This window comes from Atractosteus spatula, chromosome 2 (genome assembly GCF_055471065.1).
Source record: "Atractosteus spatula isolate fAtrSpa1 chromosome 2, fAtrSpa1.hap1, whole genome shotgun sequence".
NCBI lineage: Eukaryota > Metazoa > Chordata > Actinopteri > Semionotiformes > Lepisosteidae > Atractosteus > Atractosteus spatula.
The window spans coordinates 23,390,451-23,414,375 of NC_142707.1; the positions used below are offsets into that span (position 1 = coordinate 23,390,451).

General features: G+C 39.1%; 1 protein-coding gene across 1 annotated transcript in view; it reads left to right on the forward strand.

Moving 5' to 3' along the window:
• parp1 (poly (ADP-ribose) polymerase 1) overlaps nucleotides 1-17,921 on the forward strand; it is a 43,477-nt gene extending 25,556 nt beyond the window's left edge. The window contains exons 8-23 of the mRNA XM_088933263.1: nucleotides 234-375; nucleotides 1,130-1,270; nucleotides 1,944-2,180; nucleotides 2,532-2,597; nucleotides 3,614-3,746; nucleotides 4,037-4,232; nucleotides 4,989-5,117; nucleotides 5,862-5,945; nucleotides 6,833-6,955; nucleotides 7,111-7,239; nucleotides 7,947-8,045; nucleotides 9,425-9,577; nucleotides 10,536-10,663; nucleotides 13,110-13,171; nucleotides 15,235-15,349; nucleotides 16,839-17,921. Of these exons, the coding sequence (XP_088789389.1) occupies nucleotides 234-375; nucleotides 1,130-1,270; nucleotides 1,944-2,180; nucleotides 2,532-2,597; nucleotides 3,614-3,746; nucleotides 4,037-4,232; nucleotides 4,989-5,117; nucleotides 5,862-5,945; nucleotides 6,833-6,955; nucleotides 7,111-7,239; nucleotides 7,947-8,045; nucleotides 9,425-9,577; nucleotides 10,536-10,663; nucleotides 13,110-13,171; nucleotides 15,235-15,349; nucleotides 16,839-16,920 (2,019 nt within the window). The 3' untranslated portion in view covers nucleotides 16,921-17,921. The remainder of the gene's footprint in view (nucleotides 1-233; nucleotides 376-1,129; nucleotides 1,271-1,943; nucleotides 2,181-2,531; nucleotides 2,598-3,613; nucleotides 3,747-4,036; nucleotides 4,233-4,988; nucleotides 5,118-5,861; nucleotides 5,946-6,832; nucleotides 6,956-7,110; nucleotides 7,240-7,946; nucleotides 8,046-9,424; nucleotides 9,578-10,535; nucleotides 10,664-13,109; nucleotides 13,172-15,234; nucleotides 15,350-16,838) is intronic.
• Nucleotides 17,922-23,925: the final 6,004 nt, after the last annotated feature.

The window sequence follows — 23,925 nt, forward strand, 5'->3', positions numbered from 1 at the left end:
TCAGATTAGTAAGACTTGTAAGTTTAGTGTACTTGTATGACCAATATGTGATACTTAATATACAGAGGTCCCTATTTCAGTTATATCAAATACGCACGGGCATCTTCGATATGGGAGATGAGAAATTCTCCTGTGACTTCAGGCATGACAGTGAAGACACTGTTTCTGAATATTGAATAAAGAACTGCAAGAGTAGCTCCAAATTCCCATCCATTTCCCTATATGTCCTACAGGAATTCCATGAGATCCCCTACCTGAAGAAGTTCAAGTTCAAACGCCAGGACAGAGTGTTCCCCCGAATAGAGGCCACGTCTGCGCCCAGTTCCACCAGTACCAGTGCAGCTGGTGTGACAGAGTCTGCTCCAGTTCCAGCAGGTGAGACAGTGTATATATTAACAGGGTAAAAAATAAAACTGAACTGCGCCTTCCCCTTTATAGGGCTCTGAAACTCCTTTTGAACTGAATGTATGTATGCAAATTGTTTTCCTTGCACTTTCAAAAAAGGCTGATCATACATTATACATTGTGGTTACACACCCACACGTTTTTCCAATAATTTCCAGAGCCTCTTGTGTAAACAGCCTACATCCACATGCAAATTCTGTCACCATCAGATTATGAGTCCAAAGTTCATGCGATGAACCATCTGAGCAGTTTGTGCTATTCAACTTTTTAGCACCAGGGGAAGTTCTTTTTTATTTGTGTTTTCTGATCAACTAAAAAACCGTCACATCTGAAGAAGGCTCCACAGCCGAAACGTTGTGTTTTCTTTCTTCTCTTTTCAGCATGGAATAAACCTATTACTTGTTCTTTTGCAGCCTACGCATGCTGACGCAGCTAACCACCTGCACTAAGATCTATGTATTAAGTTTTACATAGGTTATATATCTTAACAAAGAGCAATTGGCCATTGTTACAAAAAGCTAACTCATTTAGCTGATACTTTTTGTTTTTTACCTACCTGGCGTCTAATGGAGTGTTTTAGTATCGGGTATGATCTACAGCAGTGGCATGTTCCGCTATTTTATGTGATCAGGTTTCTGACCGGCATCCAGGAGGAAATGGGCATGATTAGAGAGGAAATCGTGTTGCACAGCAAACATAAGCACAGTGTCTTTTTTTTTTCCAGATAAACCCCTGACAGGCATGAAGATCCTGTGCATCGGGAAGCTGGTGAAGAACAAGGACGAGCTCAAAGTTACTGTGGAGGAGCTGGGAGGGAAGATCACTGGGACGGCCAACAAAGCCAATCTGTGTATCAGCACAAAGAGTAGGTGGATCCAATCTAGCACTGTCAGAGTTCAGGATTTCCCCAAGAATATTAGACAATTTGAAGCCATTGTCTAAAGAAAATAAAGTATTGTTGCAATAATGTAAAAATCAGCTTAACAGTTTTTTATATTAGAATTATAATTTTTGGAAAATTGCTAATTGAAATATGTGGAATAAGCTAACTGTAATTCATGTTCAAATTATAGTTTGACTTATAAGCTTAGTGTACATGTAAGCATCTAAGAGGTTTACTATTATATCAAGCACACCTGCATTTTATTTGAGTGCTTGTGCAGATTTTACAAAGTACAAAAGTTATTTCATTCTCCTTTTCAGATGCAGGCTGCAGATTTTTCAGATGCCAGTGCTTTCCTGTTAATTTCCAGGTTTCTGTGTCGCACTGTTAAGAACCTTTTTTTGGCATTGCTTTGTTTTGGCAAAGATTACAAAAGGATCAAAAAGGAAATGAATGTTCTAAACACCTTATCCAGCTACATCCAGCTAGACAGTAGCAGATGAATTAGTACAGAGATGGTGGGATACCATGGAAGAGAAGGAAGGCTGTTTTTCCAGACACTTATATTAATCCTCAAGCTAATTTGTAGTTTATTTCTAAGACCTGATGTTTTCCTGTTTGTGTGACTCGTGTGATCTGTGCGTTGTGTTTTCAGAGGAGGTAGAGAAGCTAAGCAAGAAGATGGAGGAAGTGAAGGAGGCAGGTGTCCGGGTGGTGGCAGAGAACTTCCTGTCCGATATCAAGTCTTCGGACAAGGCCTTCCAGGAGCTGGTGTCCCTTCACGGCCTTTCGCCGTGGGGAGCGGAGATCAAGCAGGAGAATCCGGCTCCGGCTGCCAAGTCCAGCGGTGCTCCTGCCAGCAAGAGCTCGGGGAAAGTGAAAGAAGAAGAAGGTAGCATTTGACTTTATAGCAGAATACCAACATACCAACACGTCACTGAACCAGCCTTTTACAGTATAGAACGCTAGAATGCTTGTATGCTGATTACATTTTTTCATCGTCTTCCAGTGTCCCCATTACGAGCCACATATGAACAAAGTTAAATCACTGTGCCGGCATTTGTGAATGGGTGCTTTGCATTTCTAAATCTAAGAATAATTAGGCACTTGACACAATGGTGTGTGTTCTGGGAAGCATATTTAGAGAGGAGGCTTTATATCTCATATAAAGTCTTTGTACTAAACTGTTCTTGTGCCATTTGTAGCCATTTGTTTCAATTGAAATCTGTTTCTTTTTTTCAAGGTTCCAGTAAATCCAAGAAGATGAAATTAACAGTAAAAGGAGGAGCTGCAGTGGACCCAGACTCAGGTGAGGGGAATATAAGATTGTATTTGAAACTGCAGCTTGCACAGTGCTCATTAACACTTGTATAACCACAAGATATCCTCATCTTGGAGTTAAATATGAGCACTGAAACCTGGAGATAGTGATCTGTGAGCTTTTGGACTTTAACCTATTTACACATTTTACACTTTTTTAAATTCTGCCACTGCCCTTATGAAAATAGTTATCACCAATTTAAAATTATTTTCAAATATTGTTAGCTAGTAACATCATTGAAATAACTTAAAATGATCATCATGAAAAGAAATAGAATACTTCATTTGTGGTTTTAAGCAGCCCTTCTGCTGCACCAACTGCATTAAAAACTGAAGTGGTGACAGAGTTATCTTTTATGTTGTTATATTTATATGTAACCAAAAATTAAAAATCTGTTATTCTTTTAATTAAGGGAATTTTAAAGTCAGGTTATAAATTTCTAAAACGAGTTATAAATTTAAGACCAATATATACTTTGGGAATGCCACGATAGTGTGATAAGTTACCTGGTGTTCCAACTAGCATTGTGTCTTTTATTTTTTCTTTCTGTTCTGATCCTGGTGAGTGTATACGTTTCTACCACACTGACTAGGTTTAAGTGCACCTGTTGTCACTCACCTCTGCTACCAGCTCTGTGTACTTCAATTTCATTAAAGCTCCTAGAAAACAGCTTTTCCCAAACCTGTGACATCATGATGGCAGCCTCTGTGATCTGCCCCTATGCTAATGCAAACTGACATTTCATTTAACAGCCAGCTAAGTCTAACTTCTCATGTTTAAAACCTTGGCAGGGTATGAATAGTGAGCTCTTGTAACAAACTTTTGTCACAATGCTGTTTTTCAGAGCTCAGCCACTATAAGCAGTGGCTTTACAAAATTTCCTTTTTGCAGTAGCATAAAAGGAGAAGTGTGCTGTCTTGAGAGTTTTTATAACTAGATTAAGTTCGCTTTGCATGTATTCGTTTTAATGACTTTGAAATTATGCCTTGGTTTTGAACATTTAGGTCTGGAGGACCGTGCACATGTTCTTGATCAAAATGGTAAAATCTTCAGTGCCACACTTGGTCTGGTCGATATTGTCAGAGGAACAAATTCGTACTACAAGCTGCAGCTGCTGGAAGACGATGTCAAAAAGCGGTGAGTTAATGTCTGCAACGTGTACCAGGAAATATCGATGGGAATGCATTGACTGACTAATACAACCTGATATGGGGACCTTTAGAAACAGTTGTGTTTAAAGGGGAGATTAGAGAATCAAATATGTAATATCTTTGTTCAGTACAAGATCAAAATGTACTTTATCCATTTATCATGTCTTTAACTAGGTGTGGATACCTCGGATTAAGTGGTTGTCCCCGAGATCATCTACACGTTTTCAGTTTCAGAAAATAACTCGGTGCACTTCTACTGTTCCTTCTGTTGGCCAGGTACTGGGTGTTCAGGTCTTGGGGACGTGTGGGCACAACTATTGGTGGCAATAAATTGGATAAATTTTCTGACAAGAACTCCGCTATTGAGAATTTCCTAAGTCTTTATGAAGAGAAAACTGGAAATTCCTGGCACTCCACCAACTTCACAAAATACCCAAACAAATTTTACCCTCTGGAGATCGACTATGGACAGGTAATACTTCTAAACCGATCAGCTGTCTTAGTGTTCCGTGTTTGAAAGCCTCTTGTCCTGATTCTTTTACAACACGATTTGTGATAAAGTTCATGTTGTTTTGTGCATTTTTGTGCTGTTGCTTTAATAGTGCATTGTCGGATGGGTGGCATATGACCTGTTCAGTCTGAGAAAAAAACGAATGTAACTATTTTCAGCCAGGTTTCGTTTCCCCCTTTTGTGGAGCGCCTGGGATATTGTTCATCCATGAACATTTTCTTCCATTTCAGTCACTGAACTTTGAAAGTTGCCACTGTCCTCATGGTGGCAACATTAACCAGTTTGGAGGAACAGCCTGTTTAAGGCAGTGAAATAGGTTCTTTCACTTATTAATAATTGTCTTCACCATGATCAGAGATATTCAGGGTCTTTGAAATGCTTTTATTTCTTTTTCCTAATTTGTGCCTTTATACAACTTTATTCCTGAGTTGTTTTGAAAGCTCTTTGTTCTTCATGATTGAATCCTTGAAATTCACTATCTGACTGAGGGACCTTACAGAGAGAGGTGCACTTATTCTGATATCAAGTGAAGTTTGTTCTTATTGGTCTCTTTTTTTTACCTTAAGCTTTCAAATAGAAAATACTGCCAATAACATTTTCTCTTCAATGTCATTGCCAACCCAGTTTTCAAATGTTAAGATTTGTGGACTTATAAATTTGAATTTAACAAATGTATGGAACATATGTCTAGCAAACGCTTTGATGTGTTAACGACAGGATGAAGAAGCAGTGAAGAAGCTGACAGCCAGTGCAGGCACTAAGTCTAAGCTGGAGAAACCTGTTCAGGAGCTCATTAGGATGATCTTTGATGTGGAGAGCATGAAGAAGGCCATGGTGGAGTTTGAGGTACAGACGGGAGGAATGAGATGATGAAAATAAACTGCAGTTTGAAAGGCCATAAGACTGTCTTAGCTCATAAAGGTTTGAGTATTTTTTAAAATCAGTAACAGAACAAATGTAAACAAGAAATGTAGTTCAGATGGGTAGCTGCATCAGCATGTGTAGGCTGCAAAGGAACAAGTAATAGGTTTATTCCATGCTGAAAAGAGATGGAATTTTCTTATCAGCATGGAATAAACAAATGTTGATGTCTTTCTCTAGACACAGACTCTTGTCAAGTGCTCACTTGGTGAAGTTTTAGGTGAGCTCGTAAGCTGTGCAATCTAGAATTGGGATGGGGGAGGGATTATACTGAGTACCCATGAACAAAGTTAGGATGCTGAGCATCATGTCCTAATGGCTGGAACGCTGAACCCACTACCTGAAGGTCATGGTTTCAGGTTCCAAGAGAGGGCACAGCTCCTGTATCCTTGAGCCAGGTTCTTTTTCTCTGACACAGCCAACTAGCTGTTTACACAGCTGTATAAACTAGGAGCCAGCATTGCTGCACTGGCATCTATCCAGGGGGAATCTTACATTACACACAGAAACTAGGGGGTTTTCCTGGCTGTGAATCTTTCTAGAGCTTCTGGGGACTTACAAATCCTCATAAAAACATTTTTTGAATTTTAATGAAATTTTTAAGATGTCATTAAGTTTCTGATGTGTTTTGGCTCAAGCACAGAAATCTCAGAATGTCTTTCCCAACAGATTGACCTGCAGAAGATGCCCCTGGGCAAGCTGAGCAAGAGGCAGATTCAGAGCGCATACTCCATCCTCAGCGAGGTGCAGCAGGTGAGTCTGGGCCTCAGACTGCAAGGCCTATTCTTTCACACTGTTGCCCGTCACTTCATTCCAGAAGTGCCTATGTTTCTTCTAGAGTGGATAAATAAAATTGAAATTTTCATGATAAAATTGGTGCTGTACATAAAATTTCCAAAAGCAATTAATGAGCAGTTCCACCAGCTGCAACAAAAAGACTTTTTTCTGGCTAAACCACATAATCTGCGTGTTTCACTTTGGTTAGATGTCAAAATCTATGTCTACCAGTTGAATGTGGGTTAAATGGTCTCATCACTGTTGTTAGTGGTGTGCATGTTGTATATGATATGCTGTACTCTTAAGTTTGGACTTTTTAATTCTGCCAAGGTGTCATTAGAAAATACAAATCTGAAGAGCAGGCGTACTGTGTTAATGTGAGTTAAGATATGTATTGTTTTTGGTGACCTCTCCAAAACAAAACAACTATAAATTATTTTTACCTTAGATCAAACCGATTTGTACTCCCTGTTCCAAAAGTTTTAAACATCTTAGTGTGTTCCTTTTCTGGTTCAAGCTACTGTAAATAAAGTATCAGTACTGGTATTTACACCTGTAAAGTTGGCACTTTTTTAGTATGCATGGCTTTCTTCAGTAGCAGTGCACAGATTAAAGAAATGCAGTATACTGGAGGTTATTGCAAGACTACAAGAAGAATAATTCTTTCATATGATCATTCAAGAGCTGTAGAAAGAGACATTTAAGGTTGAAAAAGATTGACAAAATAAAGTGTTGGATATAATTTTCATACTTTTTTTAAAGGGCTGTGTTCCAAAAATGTGTATGTAGTATATAGAATTCCAACTCAGAATCAGCTCTTGGTCTTCTCAGTATCAAAATGTCACCCTGCTTGTCTTCTCCAGGCTGTGTCTGATAATGCCTCTGATTCACATATACTGGATCTGTCCAATCGGTTTTATACACTTATACCGCACGACTTTGGGATGAAGAAACCACCCCTCTTGAATAATCTGGATTATGTTCAGGTATGGTTTGAACTAACTGGCCTTTTAACAAAGGGTTTTTAAAACAGTGAAATTATTGAATAAATTATATTGTTTTGCTTTAATTCTTGGACACAATGTGTTAATGTGGCAAACTCTGAAAGCTTCTGGTTCTTTCCATTTGTAAATGTTTCCAGGCCAAAGTCCAGATGTTGGATAATCTTCTGGATATTGAAGTGGCATACAGCCTTCTCTGTGGTGGAACAGAAGATGATAAAAAAGATCCCATTGACATTAACTATGAGAAGCTCAAAACTGAGATTCAGGTAATGACTTTGAAGGCATGTAGACCGTGTTGGAGTAAAACTTTATTTAGGAAAAAGGTCCCTGATTTTTCATGTTGTGCAGAGCTGTTCTTGTAAAATGTTACCACAGCCTTCACTGCCATTTTATTAACCCAACTGAAATGGGTTGAAAAGAAATATAACACAGTTCCAAGGCTAATGCATTAGCAATGTGTGTAAAATGAAGTGGAATGTTTGAACAGCACAATAGTCTCTCACATTCAGCTGTGGGTTAGTCAGTTTCACCTGATTTGTTGAAGTTTCAGATTACCTTGAACTACCACTAAAGAACAATAACAAGGTCCCCTTGATAATTTGTCAATTAAATTTGTATTTTGTCACTGCAGGCAAACATTTTTAATAAACATAGCATTTGGCAGCTAATAATTCTACAGCTGTTGTTTAATTTTGAAATGATTGGTTTTGCCAAATAAATATGTACTTAGATCTGTTTCTCCAATGTATGGATAATTATTCACTTTAAAAAATTAATGATGTCCTTTCTGGCCAGTAGTAATGTTCTGACCATTTTTTTCCTTAGCCTAAACTGTGGTTAAATACTCATAAATAATAAAATAAATGTATAAATAATTCATATACTATATTTTTAAGAATAACAAAAGGTCAGATTTCTGGATATGTGCAGGACAGTGTTCTGGATAGCACAACTAGTTGTTTTTGCATCACAGGTTGTTGATCTGACGTCAAAGGAAGCCGAGGTCATTCTGGAGTACGTCAAGAACACTCATGCTGCTACACATAATACCTACACGCTTGAGGTGGAGGAGGTAAGAGACCTTCCACCGCTGTAATCATGATCTAGTATACTGAGAGGCATTAAAACATAACCGGTTAGTTTATTGCCAAGTTTTGCTAAACAGGAATGAAATAAAAATTAGAAAAAAAGGAAAGCATCTAACTGTTTCTGACAACTTATGACAAGCTGCTGTTCAAACACCTTATCAAAACAAAGGCGGTGTAATTCCAATGGGGTGGTTTTTGAAATATCTTGCGTTCGATATTCTGTGTGCCCAACATTTTGCAGTTTACAGCACTTGTACCCAATGTGGTGTGGCGTTCATGTGTCTCGGAGAAGTTATGTTCCTCTCGAGGAGACAATCTGCACACATGGTTGAGAACACTTCTGTTTTTAAACTTGCGGTCGTGTTTCTGATTGGCCAGTGGTGAGGTGGTGACAGCGTCGCTTATCCAGTGCATCCCAGAGGTTTTGTAGTCTGCTGAATGCAAAAATATGGCCGAATAAAAGCGAGAGCATAATTTCGATCTAAGGAGCAATACATGGGACGAGAGTGAGAGTGTTGTTTCTATGGCATCATGCAATCACGGAGCCATCAATATGGGCGGAGCGGTGGCACTGTGGCTAAGGATCTGCGCCTGTGGCTGGAAGGTTGCCGGTTCAAATCCTGCGGCCAGCAGAGGAATCCTACTCCGTTGGGCCCCTGAGCAAGGCCCTTAACCCCAACTGCTCCAGGGGCACTGTACAATGGTCATTCTATCTGTGTGTCTCATGGAGACCAAGCTTGGTTATGCGAAAAGACAAATTCTTAATGTAAGAAATTGTATATGGCTAATAAAGTGATCTTATCTTATATATGCTAATGTGCAAAAATTGCTGTCCAACCTTAATGTGTTGCATTCTGTGCCTCCACCTCCAAACTGTTCCACTTGTGCGACACGGTGTTGATGGTACCTCTCCCCACATCTACGGTTTTAAGTGTGTGTTAAATCTGGTGTTTAATTATTCTAATTCTAGAGTTTTAAAATGTTTTTTATTCATTATTTCATGTATTTCCCCATATAGCTAAATGCTGCCATGTTCTCTCTCTCTCTTGCTCTCTAACCCCTTCTGTGATCAGCACACACACCCTTTAACCATTAATGGACAGTAAACCCTGGTGACTCTTTCAGTTCTGCCCTCCTGTCCCTCTTTCTTTTGTCCCTCACACAGATACAGAAAATAAGGGAGAATCTCTGCAGTATTGTGAATGGTAATTGAAAGTGTTCACACAAAGGCTAAGATAAGGCTGCTTCCAGTTTGCAAACATTCAGGTTACATAAAGACTTGCGGAATGGAACCTGTACATAACCCAGGGAGTGGTGTAGTGATTTGATGGATTGTTAACCTGAATAATTTCTGTGGCATCAGATTTTCAAGATAGCCCGGGAGGGCGAGTACCAGCGCTACAAGCCCTTCAAAGATTTGCCCAACCGTCAGCTGCTGTGGCATGGCTCTCGTGCCACAAACTACGCTGGTATCCTATCTCAGGGCCTGCGCATCGCGCCTCCTGAGGCCCCTGTGGTAAGTTACTCCACACACAGCGCTTTTTTCAAAGAATTTGTCTTATCTTAATTTTAGCCCAGAGGCTCAATGGCAACTTTACATGGTGGAAACTGTAAATCGGTGGCAGCATCTGTGTTGAGTATTTCACACAGTGATTCAATTGCATATGGTATAAGCTAACAGTTTCAAGGAAATTTTAGGAAATTGCAGCATTTTGTAGTCGGAAATGGCAAAATGGAGAAAACAAGACATCTGGAAAATATTGCCAAAATAGATGTTGGTGGTACTGTAAGGTACTGCGTGCTAGGTTAGTAACAGCTGATCGTATTTACAGTCAAAAGCCTAAATGCTGGTAAGAAATGAACAGCTTTTGAGTGAGCAGCAGTAAAGTTGTCTATTGTCTGCTAGAGATCCACTTTTGAAATGCTGGAGAGGCTTTGAAAAACCATAACCTTAATTCAGGACTCCACCCTTTTGGTCCTAATGACCCAGTGCCTGCTGGTTTTCATTCCAGGCAAGCTCTTATTTACTTAATTGGAGCCTTGATTGACGCAATGTGTTTTATTTGAACTCCCCATTTTTTTTTTTCATCTGAGTAATTGTTTGGTTTTTACAATTTACAGTCTACTGCCTTTTGTAAGCACGCAGAAATCTGTTAAAACTTTTTTACAACCTAAAAACAATGAAATTGTGTTCCATCATCCGTCAACAGCTGGAATTGAATTTAGCAATTATGCCAATGAACTGCAGTGATCACAAAAGCTGCATTGACAGCATCTGTCACATTTCAGTTCAGGCAAAGCTGCAGTGTGTATAGTTGTTTCAGATTCTCATGATGGCTAATTGAAGATTCTTTTCAGTTCTGAAAATTATTCTAACATATAACCCCTGTTACTTGATTCCCTGTGTGATCACTGTTGTTATTGTTTTTATTGGACATTTGCTTTACCTATTTTCTTTTTTTCCCCCAACTTAGACAGGTTACATGTTTGGTAAAGGTATCTACTTTGCTGACATGGTGTCGAAGAGTGCTAATTACTGCCACACCTCAACAACTGATCCAGTAGGTCTGATTCTGCTGGCAGAGGTTGCTTTAGGAAACATGTAAGTCATTTCCTCAGTAAATGGGGTGCACACAGGAACCTTTCTGTATTCTAAGATCGGTGTTCCCAATCTTGGAGGCCAGCACACCTGCTGGGTTTTGTACCTGCCAAGCTGTTACACAACTGAAGCCTTAATTGACTTAATAATAGGATTAATTTGAACAGTTTGATTGTTTACAGGTCCTAAACGTGTTGGATGTTTCTTTTCCCCTAATGCATTTAAGAAAAATGAAATCTGAAACTTCAGAGTAGAATAAAAACACATATTTCTTGCATGCAAATTGTTAGTTCAACTGATGCTTCAGTTGGACAATTAAGCTCAGCTGGAATGTAAACGAGCAGATGTGTGAGACCTCCAGGACCAAGACTGGGAGACTCTATTCGAATAAGATTTCCTAGTTCTGCTTGCTGTTTTCCTCTTTCAAGAAAGTATCCTGAAATGTTGGAGCAAAATGTGAGTGTCTGTGACACATAAAAATAAACTTAGGAAAGATTTTTAGCAAATTAAAAACAAAAAAGTCAACATTTTTTAGAGAATACATGGTATGGTTACTCCAGAGAAGACGACCAGAGTCATTTAGAATCCTTTCCCTGACACCTGTCTCTCCATGCCTTTTATTATTTTGTCTTAAAGATTTTCAAAAGCACTTGAATCTGTCTACACGTTTTTTAAAGAAACAAGTGACTGAATAAAACTGTATTTCAGAGCCCTTGATCAGATATAATTGGAAAACATGTAGTTATGCAGATATATATCCCTCACCGACCACAGAACTCACTTATACATGTTTTCCGAACTGAGTACCTCTCTTCTCAAATGCAGGAAACCCTTTCTCACATGCGGTTCTGCCCGTGGGGACTTTTAAAAAGATCTCAGCCAATCCACCTACTCCTGACTGTTGTCTTTCCTCCCTCACATTTAGTCTCTCCACCCAGCTAGGTGTTTCAGCTGTGTATTTTTCACATTAGCTTGCATGTGTGATTTCAGCACTCTATTACCAACTGCAGGGCTTTTTTTAAGAATGCATCCCCAACAGTTGGCCAAAGAAAAAAATTACCTAACATTTTTTTAAATAAAAAATCAAGAATTACGTTCACTTAGTACAGTTCAACATAAAATGTTAATTACCTCGTCTTGTACTGCATTGTCAGAATCCAGGATAAGGTTACAAAGTACTTCATATCATATTCCGGACATCTTTATTCTTCAGCCAGTGCTATTCTGCGATGGTTTTTAATACCAAATATCATTAATGGAAAGCAAACGTCTTTCATTTTACACTCCAGACTCCCTTGCAGTAAAGCCAACAAAACATTCAAAAGTCTTTTGCCTCGACAAGAAGGCTTTTCATGTATAAAACCACCACTATGCTGTACTGGACCTGGAAAGCAACAGCAGTCCAGAAACAGATCCAATGACAAGCTTAGTTACAAGTAATTTTAGTGTAATTCAGGAGAGTAGGTACTGCATGACTGACAAGTGAAAAGCCTCAGTGTTACCTATGTCTTGTGACCTGATGATCACATATTGGTAATTTCATAGTTGTGTTCAGGAACTGTGGCCAATGTCCCTTGGCCAAGCCCCACATCATGAAGATTTAATATTGAGGTCCTGAGCCTAGAAGCTAGACTTTTTGACTGGCTGGGTACCTGACCAATTTCACTGCCAGCATTGTGGAACAGTGGTTAGGGTTCTGGACTCGTAACCAGAAGGTTGTGTGTTCAAGCCCCAGGTGAGACCCAAGTGTTGTACCCTTGAACAAGGTACGTCACTCAAGTTGATCCAGTAAAATACCCAACTGTTTAAATGGGTACAAATGTCAGTCTCTGTGGATTACAGCATTAAATAGATGAATTAGTATGTTACCTGCCGAACATGGGAATGTCAACTGGAATTGTCCTTCCTGTATGTCTGGCTACAAGGCTCTTGTGTGACTGCTCCAGATTTTCATTGTGCTTTGTAATTGGTTTGACAGCATGGATGAGCTCCATGTTTCTTGTTTTCTGAGCAAAGGACTGAAGGTAGCAGCTTTTAAGGCTGAAAACCAAAGATGGGAGCAAGCTTTTTAGTGATCGGGGACAAGCATTCTTAAGCATTTGTAAGTGTTTTGTCCTGGCTGACTGCAAAATCGCAAGTATAATGTGCTTTTATCGGTATGAGAGACCAGAGCAAGGTTATTTAACCAGGATGACTGCCTGTAAAGTAACAATGTCCTGAAAAGAAAGCCTATTAGACTTCTGTGAAGAAGTTGGCAGTGCCGTAGCTTTTTGATCCTGGGGGAGCTTTGATCCAGCTGTTCTCTGGGAATTTATTTACACAGCTGCAAGTGTCTTGTTTGTAACAAACAGGACATACTATTTTAGACTTGCATGGACTAGGAAATGTTATGGTTTGTAGCTTGATCTTCCTTTAAAATCAACGCTTAATGTGTTTTTCCTATGTGCAGGCATGAATTGAAGAGGGCTTCGCATATTACAAAACTACCTAAGGGTAAACATAGTGTTAAAGGTAAGGACCATACTGAAATGTTTTTGATTTAGTGATTATATACCTTTAAGATTCTTGAAACTTTTAACTAAGCAGGGAAAAGACAAGTGTGTCTTACTGTTTTACACTATTTTATCTCCGTTTTTTTCCTGAAAATATGTCTTCTGTATTTTCCATTTTTATTAATTTTGTTCTCCTGTGGTGTGCTTGCAGCATTTGTATTTATTCATTTTCTTCTGAATTCAAATTCTGCTCTGTACTTTCAGCATTGATTAGCTAACAGATTAAAATACTTTTAGAGATTTAGTGAACAGTTGGTTGTTTGTGCTGGACCATTCTCAAAAATTAATAAACAAGGTTATATTGTCATTTATGTTTCAGAGTACAGAAGATGAATGGGAAATGTTTTTCAAAGTCTGTTTCACTTTAAATATTCTATAAAGATTACCCTTGTCACAGAAACTTTTTTGCGCAGTGAAGTTCACTCTTCACTTTGTCATTGAGAAAAAGAAACTTTAAAAAATTGCCCTTGTTGACTAATTGCTATAAAATTCTAATGGTCCCAGTGAAGCAGAGGAGCAGTCTGTCAACAGGAAAGGTTCGGTGTTAATATTTTACGTCTGAACTGTTCTTTCCAAGAGATTGTCATTCTAGAAGCTCATGGATGACCTGATCATGTATGTACTGATCATTGAAGACAACAGTAAAATGGAAATTTTACTTTTAATTCTGTCAGTAATCATTGTGTGGCTAGTTGATTTTTCAAAAAACATTGAACAATATTTCTTTACATCTCTTCAAAAAAACATTTTGATTATTTTTGTATCAATCCTTGCATTGACATGCCATAGTAGATGGAGATAATGAGATGATGGATTTCATGCCACAGATTTCTTAGGAGTCTTCTGCTCACACTTGCACAGAAGTGAGGATTGATTAAAACAAATTAGAAGAATGAGCTAAAGCAAATTACCAGAACAGAAAGGAACACTGACAGTGGTCTAAACTTTGTGTCCCTAGCAACATTCAAATGCTGCAGTTCAGTAATGATGATGGCAGGACCACTGTCAAATGGGCCAAATTAAACTGTGACACGTCATTAACAAACTGGGGATCACATCAGTGCAAACTAGCAGTTTTGGTTGTATGTAGATTCAGGCAGAACAGATGTACTGAACATAATTGATTCAACAGGCTGCTCTTTTTTTCCAGAGAAATGCAGCAACAAGGCTGAGTTGTTTGTTTTTTTAGTATGTTGGGTAGCTAAAGTATTAGTGGGCAGTTCTGCTTGGCCAGAAGTTCTTTACAACTCCCATATTCAAATCCTCAGATTTCAGGGTTCTGAGGCTACATCTTTGAGGCCGTGATTAAGATCTACTTACTTAAAATTGCCCTGAACAGCCAAAGACTGATTACGATACTGTATTCAATACAGTTTATAAATACAAATTAAAGAGAACTTCTAAATGGATCATTTGTGATCCTGGATAATGTGCACTTGCATTTGATAAATTAAATCAGACTTAAATCTGAAAGTTATTAAATTTATGGACTTACAAGCTGTGCCAAGTGCTAAGTAATTGCACGTCAGACTGGAGTTCCTAAAAACTACCAGCACAACCCCTGAATACAGTCACAAGTGCACCAGGTTGTTTTCAAAAGGAACATATTGTTGAAAAACTCATAAGCGTCCATGGCAGTGAGATCAGATTTGGAATTCGATAGGATTCCAATTTTAGATCCTTCAAATCCAGCAACTTCACAGCTGAATTTTCAGTTATTTTCTAATATTTCATATTCACATTACAAGTCCCATATACTGTAGATTAACCAAATGCCCTTCTGTGACATCAACTAACTCTAGGCACAGAGGATGAATTTCCAACCATACCCATTAAAGCAAAAGCTGTATAAAACAAGATGTGAAACAGAAATATTCCATCTGTCCAAACTTGGAAATATTGGAAGTCACCCTGGAGAGATTCTTCTGCTGTACAAATAAATGTGGTTAAGGTATCCTTGGTTTACATAGGTGTCGATTATTGGATATTGAATCATTTTAACTGATGTTTATTTCTTTGTAGGTGTGGGTAAAACTGCTCCAGATCCAAGTAGCACTGTGACTTTGGATGGCATGCAAGTTCCACTGGGGAAAGGCATCAACACTAATATTCAAGACACCAGCCTGCTGTACAATGAGTATCCTTTTCCAACAGCAGAGCATACTATGCTTGTTTTCTAGAGTTTTGCTTGAGTAACTCAGCTTTTTCAGACAGAAACAAGACTTTACAAGGGTATTTATTTAATAAGGTAGTAAGACTACAATTAAAACTTGTTGCTCCTGCGGTTTGAATAGGAAGTAAAACCGTTTAAATTCTGTAACGCCATGTTGGAGCTTGGATAAAAGTGGTCACTCACTGAGCACTGTTCTCACCTTGGTCCAGTTGGAGGAGGCTGCCCATTTAAAAATGACCTGAGCATTTGTGCCATATGATAATACCAGACCACACGCTGCCAGCTACACTGGTGAGTTTAAAGCGCTACAGGTGGCAGGTGCTGGACCAGCCTTTCCATCTCCCTAACATGGCACCTAGGGTTTTCCATCCCTTAAAGCAGCACCTCTTCTACATACAATATGAAACAGATCAAGAACAGAGCAGGCAGTTCTGGTTGCATTATGCCTAATGCAGAAAACATTAATGTGGCCATGGGACACATGTCTTAACAGGATTGCAGACAAGGTGGAAAAGTGATGTGTACAGTGCCGTTATTGTTGGCTGTGTTTGTAGTATATATACACAAACGTTTTACAATGGAGGAAGCTTATTACCTTAGTTATTGTAACAGCATCAAATATGAGCTAGTAAGGGGTGTGAAAAAAGCCCCCCCCCCCAGTGGTTCAAGCATTAAAGGTGCTCTCTCTCCGAATGCAGGTTCAGCTCCGGTCCAGGTGTTGCAGGTTCAAGCCTGTGTCACTTTACTAGCACACTGGGACTGGGATTTCGTAAAAAACTGAAACTGTGCATGAGCAATTTAGCAAACACGTCCATGTCGGCAGTCGTTGAGAAAAAAGAATTGACACTCATCGGAAATCTTTCCAGGGAGCGTGGAGAAATGTTTCGGGTGCTCTAATTATGGCTCAACTGGCAAGAAGGATGTTCCTGGAGATCAATAGCCCATGTCGCTAGCAACCTGGATAGGAGTCAGTTATCGTTTGGTGGGGGTAGTACAATCAATGTAGTTTAATCAGTCAAAGCTGTGCATCTCTGTCCCAAAACATCGGAATGTTTTGCTGTTTGTGTTCTTGGCTTGTAAGGCAAGGACAGCATCACCTCTGCCGATGTGTAGGTTTTTTGTTATTAATAATAACTGGCTATATGTTTCAAAATGGTTGGAATGAGGGGAGAGGGAACAATCCATTCCACAGAAAATAACAAAGCAATAAGTTAGTTGGATTGTGCTCAATTGCATGTATACCCAAAGATAAGAGCGTAAGAATGGCTACAAACACGGGGAAGCTATTCAGCACACCTAGCCTGTTTAGTTCTTTGCAGTTAGTTGATCCAAATTTTATCCAGCCATTGAAAGGAATCCAGTTATTAGCTTCAGAAGCATGGCTGGGTAGCTTGTTTTATTCTCCCATATAAACCAATGATTTGTTCTTTTTCCTTAACATCTTGCTTTTCAGATACATTGTGTATGATGTGGCACAGGTGAATCTGAAGTACCTGTTAAAGATCAAGTTTAACTACCAGAGCTCTCTGTGGTGAGGCTGTTATTTTATGGGCAGAAGTTCCATCCAGCGCTGTCAGTTTGCTTTGGCTTCAAACTCTTATCCCCAAATGCCGAAAGCATTTATTTTGGAAGCACAGATATATGTTATACTTTTTTTGTCTTTTCAGCTGTGCACAGCACATTACAGTGCACAAGCAACATTCATCACGTGTTTGACAAGTAGAGCTTAAAGGATAATAGTATACAAAGTCTGAAATGTATTAATCACAGTGTTTGATTTGCGTTAATGGTTCTTCAGTTTCATTAGTTAAATAGGTAGGGAGGGAGATGGAACAATAATGTAAATCAAGCTGTTTTAGCATTGTTGGCAATTTTGCTTGTTCTGCTGTTTTAGTCTTCTCAGACACTCAATGTAACATGCCATTAAAGGACAATGCAGATTAATCTGTATTACTTTAAGCAGGAAAGTCATTAGTCGCTGCAGGTGCTATTTCTGATTTGAAAAAATTGGATCCATCATATGAATTATACGTCATCAAAAAAGTTGACTCAACCTTTGTAAGAATCCAAATTGTGATCAGTATTCCCCTTCAAATATTTTCGAAATATTCTTTAAGTTTTTTACCATAAAAGTGAGATTCAAAACACTTGTGCACATTCCAGAAATCACCATTAATGGAAAAAATGATTATTTCTAATAATATTTACCCTTAAAAAGCATTTACTAGGAATACTAGTAAGGATGATAAACTGACTTACTCTTAAGAATAGAGCTATTGGAAACTGGAAGTCTTAAACTTCTAGTATATTCATGGGGAGTTCATACAAGTAGGCTGCACTTGTATGTTATTTTTTCTTCTGCATCTTTCTAAAGACTGCTGCAGAGCTGTTCTAATTGTAATGGTGTTGCTGATTACAGCAGTCTGCCTTTTTTGTTAAATGTTAAGCAAAGACACAGAGTGAGCATTGTTAAACCCGTTGCATTGTCAAATAGACTTTAGTTTTTTTTTTACACATAATAAAGTCCTTGGCTTGATTCCTGTTCTTATCTCTGGGGTTGTTTTTTTCAAAGACAGTTGGGTTCTTTGGAGCTAAGTCTTTCTCTGTGATAAAGCATTGTTCATCTGTGAGGTCTGTGGTCCAAATTTTGCCAATTTAGTGAGATGGGCCATTCACTCACTGACACTGATCAGGACTCTCTGGGCTGCTGAAGTCGGGTAAGCTTTATTCCACTCCTGGGATTGGTCAGCACCTGCCCATTTCTGGTGACATCACTGGTTGCAGCAGCACTCCTCCAGTCAGCACCAAGATCTCCTGTAAGGCACCATGGACCTTCTCATGACTGGTGGACATGTTGGAGGAGCCTGTCTGCAGATCTTTATTCTGCCTTTATGCTAAAGAGGTTGTATGTTGTGATTGGAGACTCCATTTCCAGATCACCTGGCACTCGTGAGGTATCCACATGAAGACATAGAGACACAGACCTAAACATTTCACTATCTAAACAAAGGCGATAACTCTGGCTTCCAACGTAAACAAACTAGTCTGGAATTCCGGGGATAGCTTTGCTTGCTCTGTGGGTGCACACACAGAGTAAAGTAAGGTTGTTCCCCTATTATCAAAATTAAACATTAACTCAAACCAAACACCTGTTTTCCTTTGTTTTAGAAGTGAAATGCACCAAATTGGGGATCAACTCACATGCTTCAAATAAATAAGCTGTTTGGATTTCTCAACAGCAAAATGGTTTCTCCTGCAAACCTGTAGGACCCAAACAAAAGCTTGGATCGAGGGCTGACTTACAATAGATCACAGCGAGGTGGCTGCTCTGCTACGTATGACACCCTGACCCAGAATTGGGTCGTCTGCGAATTATTTAGCACCGAGTTCCCCACGGACGTGCGATGCGGCAATGGGAGAGGGGCAGCTGCTTGTCTGTCCGCACCCCAGCCTGATGCAAACGGCGCTCCTCGCCGGCCAGGCGGCTGGCTATTCGAGCCCAACTGGAGTTCCGCGGCACAAGGGTATCATTGCGTTTAGGCAGGATTCTGACTTAGAGGCGTTCAGTCTTTCCATGTACTTTGTCAAACTGCATCCTGTATCCAGTCTCGACTTGACTTGCTGGTATTTTGGATTCTGTGGTATTTTCTTTTGCAAGTACTCAGAATTGCCAAAGCCTCTCTGGGCAGACAGGTTTTCAAATGTTTTTCATTTTCTTAAGAGAAATTCTTAAAAATGCTCATGCCTGCATTTACTGTATTAGAATTTACAAATGCATAACATCAAAATAAAAAGCATATCTCCTGCTAATATTAATTTTCAGGAATTATAATATACTTTTCACATACCCCGGCTTGCTCTCCATTAGACACACAGACAGGGAGAGAAGCTTGGGGTCAGAGCGTAGGGTCAGCCATTGTACAGCACCCCTGGAGCAGTTGGGGTTAAGGGTCTTGCTCAGGGGCCCAACGGAGTCGGATTCCTCTGATGGCTGCGGGATTTGAATCGCCAACCTTCCAGCCACAGGCGTAGATCCTTAGCCACAGTGCTACTGCTCCACCCAACATATATATATATTCCTTTTGCCTTTGGACACAAGTGTCTTGCAAAAGATGATGGATCTGACAGGTGGGCATGTCAACAGAACATGGTCACAGGCCTTCATTCTCCCTCTGCGATGCAGACATCTTTGCCATAAGCCATCTCTTACAGCAAAGGTGCTCTAGCTTTATAGAAACAAATACACCTACAGTGCAGTAAACTTGTTACTGTAGGACTTTTGTTCAATATGTACCAAAACGAGACATTTTAATCATTTAAGCCTTATGTACAACATAACTTTCTTTTTAAGCACTGCAGTTTGGTCTATTTTATAACAATGCTTAATGTGTGATTGGTTGCAGTTAAAGCTTAAATCTATGACCTTTACACAAAGCTCACTTTATCAACCCACGAGGCAAACACATCTGTGGGATTTAATTAAATTAACTAATTTTGGTCTAGGAGTCTGTAATGTTTTTTTCTTCTGTTTTTACCCAGTAACAGGCACAGTGACATTTCAGTCAGATTGTGTGAACATGTTCGCAGTCCTACACAAGCATGTAGCTGAACATTGAGAATCAGTTACTGTAAAGGTGATTCATTATAGCTGCTCTGAGAGTGAGCTGAGGATTTTACATGGCTGCCACCATTTTGCTTGAAGCTCTCATCTCCTTCTACCACAGAAATACGACAAATCTCCAGTGACCTTATGGAACCACATAGAGCAGAGTGATGAGTGCCTCAGGAACTGAAGCAGAGATGAAAGAGTCTTCAGTCTATTAAGTTTATCCAAACCTGACTTGTCCGTTGTTCTTCAGTAATTATTCAATCCTGATTCTTCTTGAGCAATCTGATGTTATTCTATCATTCTTGTGTCCAAAGGCAAAAGGAATATATATATATATGTGAGTGATGTGAAAAAGAAAGTACACTCCCTAAGATAGTGGTTTTACATATCAAGAGTGTCACAAATATCTTTTGACCTAGGTGTGATGTGTTACCACAAACCTGAATGCTCCAGTCTATGCTAATGAAGTTTCTGATTTAATATACAGGTGGAAGCACTTCCTGATGATAACCTAATCCTGTGCACTTGTTTAGCAGCACTTGATTCTAATTACCTTTTTAATTGATATGGAAACAGTAAGGGTGCACACATGGCTACTGAATGTTTTTTTTGTTGAATGAATAATGTTGAAAGATGTGAGCATATTATCTGTCACAAGACCTTAGATTTATCTACTTTAGGACGTCATGAGAACAAGATGAAAGTCAGATATGTCTTAATATGTAAAACCATAGGATCGTTAGGGGGCGTACTTTTTGACATCACTATATATCCCCAAAATTAATTATATCTGAAGTACGTCTGATGGTACAGTACCATAGTTGGATAGCAAATTAAATAGTGTTCAGTTCTGTTCTCAGATCATCAGAGAGGTACTGATGCCTTGGAAAGGGTCCAGAGAAGGACAGTAACAAGTACATGAGTTATGTATCAACCACAGCTCTTCAATCTTCACAAGTAACTGGAGAAAACCTGACTGAAAACCTGAAGCCTTTAAAACAATAATTAAAATCTAATAATTAAATTAGTAGATTAAATGACTACTAGGAAAACAACTAATTCAGTAAACTGAAGGGACAAAAATGTATGAAAATGTTTTTGTAATATTAATCAGTGGAAAATTATTTTAGGGATCATTCTTGATATGAATGTTTGTTCGTTGCATGTTATAGCAGCACAGAATATGATTCAAGTTTTAATTAAAAAATAACATTTGTTTGAAGATAAATGTGGGTCAGCATTCTTTAATCTGAGCCCCATACACCACTATTTTTTGGTTTTAATTCCATCTGAAATCTATGATGACAAATTAGTCAAATAGCCAGCAGTTACAGTTGTGAAAAATAGTTTGTGAACCCTTTGGAATTATCTGGGGTTCTGCATGAATGGCTCCCAAAATGTGATCTAAGTCATAATAATAAATAAAGACAGTCTTATTTAACAAACAACACACAACATTTTACATTGTCATATCTTTATTGAACAAATGGTTTAAACAATCAAGGTCATTGAAAAAGTACGTGAACCTCTAGGATAATGACATCTTGGAAAGAGGGTAATTGGAGTCAGGTATTCCAATCAATTCGGGTGTGGGTTTGACTTGCCTTGCCATGTAAAAAATCACACTAATTTGGTTACCTACACTTCACAACAGAATTCTGTTGAAGTGTAATATGGCCTGATCAAAAAAGAGTTCAGAGGACCTCAGGAGAACAGTTGTTTAAGCTCATAAGACTGGAAAGGTTTCCAAAAGGATTTTTAAAGACTTGGGCCTCCATCAGTCCACGGTCAGGCAGATAGTTTACAAATGGAAGAAATTCAGCACCGTTGCTACTCTCCCTACTTGCCTTCTGCCATAAGACTGTACAACGCAACCACTTTGTGTCTGGGCAGGGGCAACATTGACATTGACCTGTTTTTGGACTGAACAGTAAACTGCTACATCTGGCTTTCCCATTTACAACTGTTTTTGTGCAATATATGCCAGGGACTTGTGTAATACATTTATATTTATACTTATATTGAGCAATACAACTTTTTGTGTACTGTTCTGGTTTGTTCTCTGTATGTTCTGGACTGTGAGTAACTCTTCTTAGTGCACTTCTCACTGTACTGATACTGTACTGTATTGTATGTATTGTATTATTATTATTGTATCATTCGTTACACTGTTTTGTGTTGACTGTGTTAAGCTGCTGTTGCACTGCAATTTCCCTAACGGGATCAATAAAGTATCTATCTATCCTAGGAGTAGGTGTCCTACAAAGATCAGTGCAAGGACACATCGTACAATCCTCAAACAGGTGACAAAGAACCCTAGGGTGACAGCTAAGGATCTCTTGCACTTGATCACATGTGTTTGTGAGTCTACTATAAGAAAAACACTGAACAAGAGTGGTGTTCATGGGAGGTTACCATGAAGGAAACCACTGCTCTCCAAAAAAAACATTGCTTCCTGTTTCAAGTTTGCTAAAAACCACCTGGATGTTCCACAGCACTCCTGGAACAATGTTCTGTGGACAGATGAGACAAAAGTTGAACTTTTTGGTAAATGTACACAGCGTTATGTTTGGAGAAAACAAAACACTGCATACCAACACCAAAATCTCATCCCAACTGTGAAGCATGGTGGAGAGAGTATAATGGTGTGGGGCTGCTTTCCTGCCTCAGGGCCTGCACAGCTTGCAATCATTGAGGGACCAATGCATTCCACGTTGCATCAGGAAATTCTACAGCAGAATGTCAGGGCGTCTGTGATCTAAAACTCAAAAGAAGTTGGTTCATGCAACATGACAATGATCCAAAACACAGGAGTAAATCAACAACAGAAGGGCTCAAACAGAAGAAATTCTGTATTTTAGAATGTCCAAGTCAGAGTTCTGATCTCAATCCCATTGAAATGCTGTGGCGTGATCTGAAGCAGGCCATTCAAGCAAGACATCCCAAAAATATACATGAACTGAAACAGTTTGTATAGAGGGATAGGCCAAATCACAGGTCTGATCAGCAGCTACAGAAAGTGTTTGGTTGAGGTTATTGCCAATAAAGGATGTTTCACTAGTTACTAAATATAAGGGTTCACATGCTTTTTCCATCAATGACCTTGAATGTTTAAACCATTTGTTCAATAAAGATATAGCAATGTTAAATGTGTGTGTTGTTTGATAATTAAGACTGTATTTATTATTATGTCTTAGATGAAGATCAGATCACAGTTTAGGAGCCATTCATGCAGAAATCCATATAATTCCTAAGGGTTCATGAACTTTTCTCACAACTGTATATCACCCTGCACCTTACAACTAGCAGCTCCCTGAAGCTAAGCAGGTGTGGGCCTCGTCAGTACCTGGATGGAGACCTCCTGGGAAAACTAAGGTTGCTGTTGGAAGAGGTGTTGATAGGACCAGCAGGAGGTGCTCATCGTGTAGTCTGTGTGGGTCCCACTGCCCCAGTATACTGATGGGGACACTGTGCTTTAAAAAAGGCACCGTCATTTAAAAGGCACCAAAGTCATTTAAAATCCCAGGGTGTTTCTTGAAAAGAGTAGGGGTATTAACTCCTGTGTCCTGGGCCAGATTTCCCCCCATTATTATGTCATTATTATGACCTCCTAATAATCCCCATCTTCGAATTGGTTGCATCACTCTGTTCTCCTCCCCTGCTGATAGCTGGTGTGTGGTGAGCGTTCTGGGGCACTATGGCTGCCGATGCATCATCCAGGTGGATGCTGCACATTGGTGGTGGTGGAGGTGAGTCCCCATTACCTGTAAAGCGCTTTGAGTGGAGTTTCCAGAAAAGTGCTATATCAGTGTAAGGAACTATACTGATTAGGAATTATTAAATATAATAATAATAATAATAATAATAATAATAATAATAATAATAATAATAATAATAATAATAATAGTTGTTGTTATTATTATTATTATAA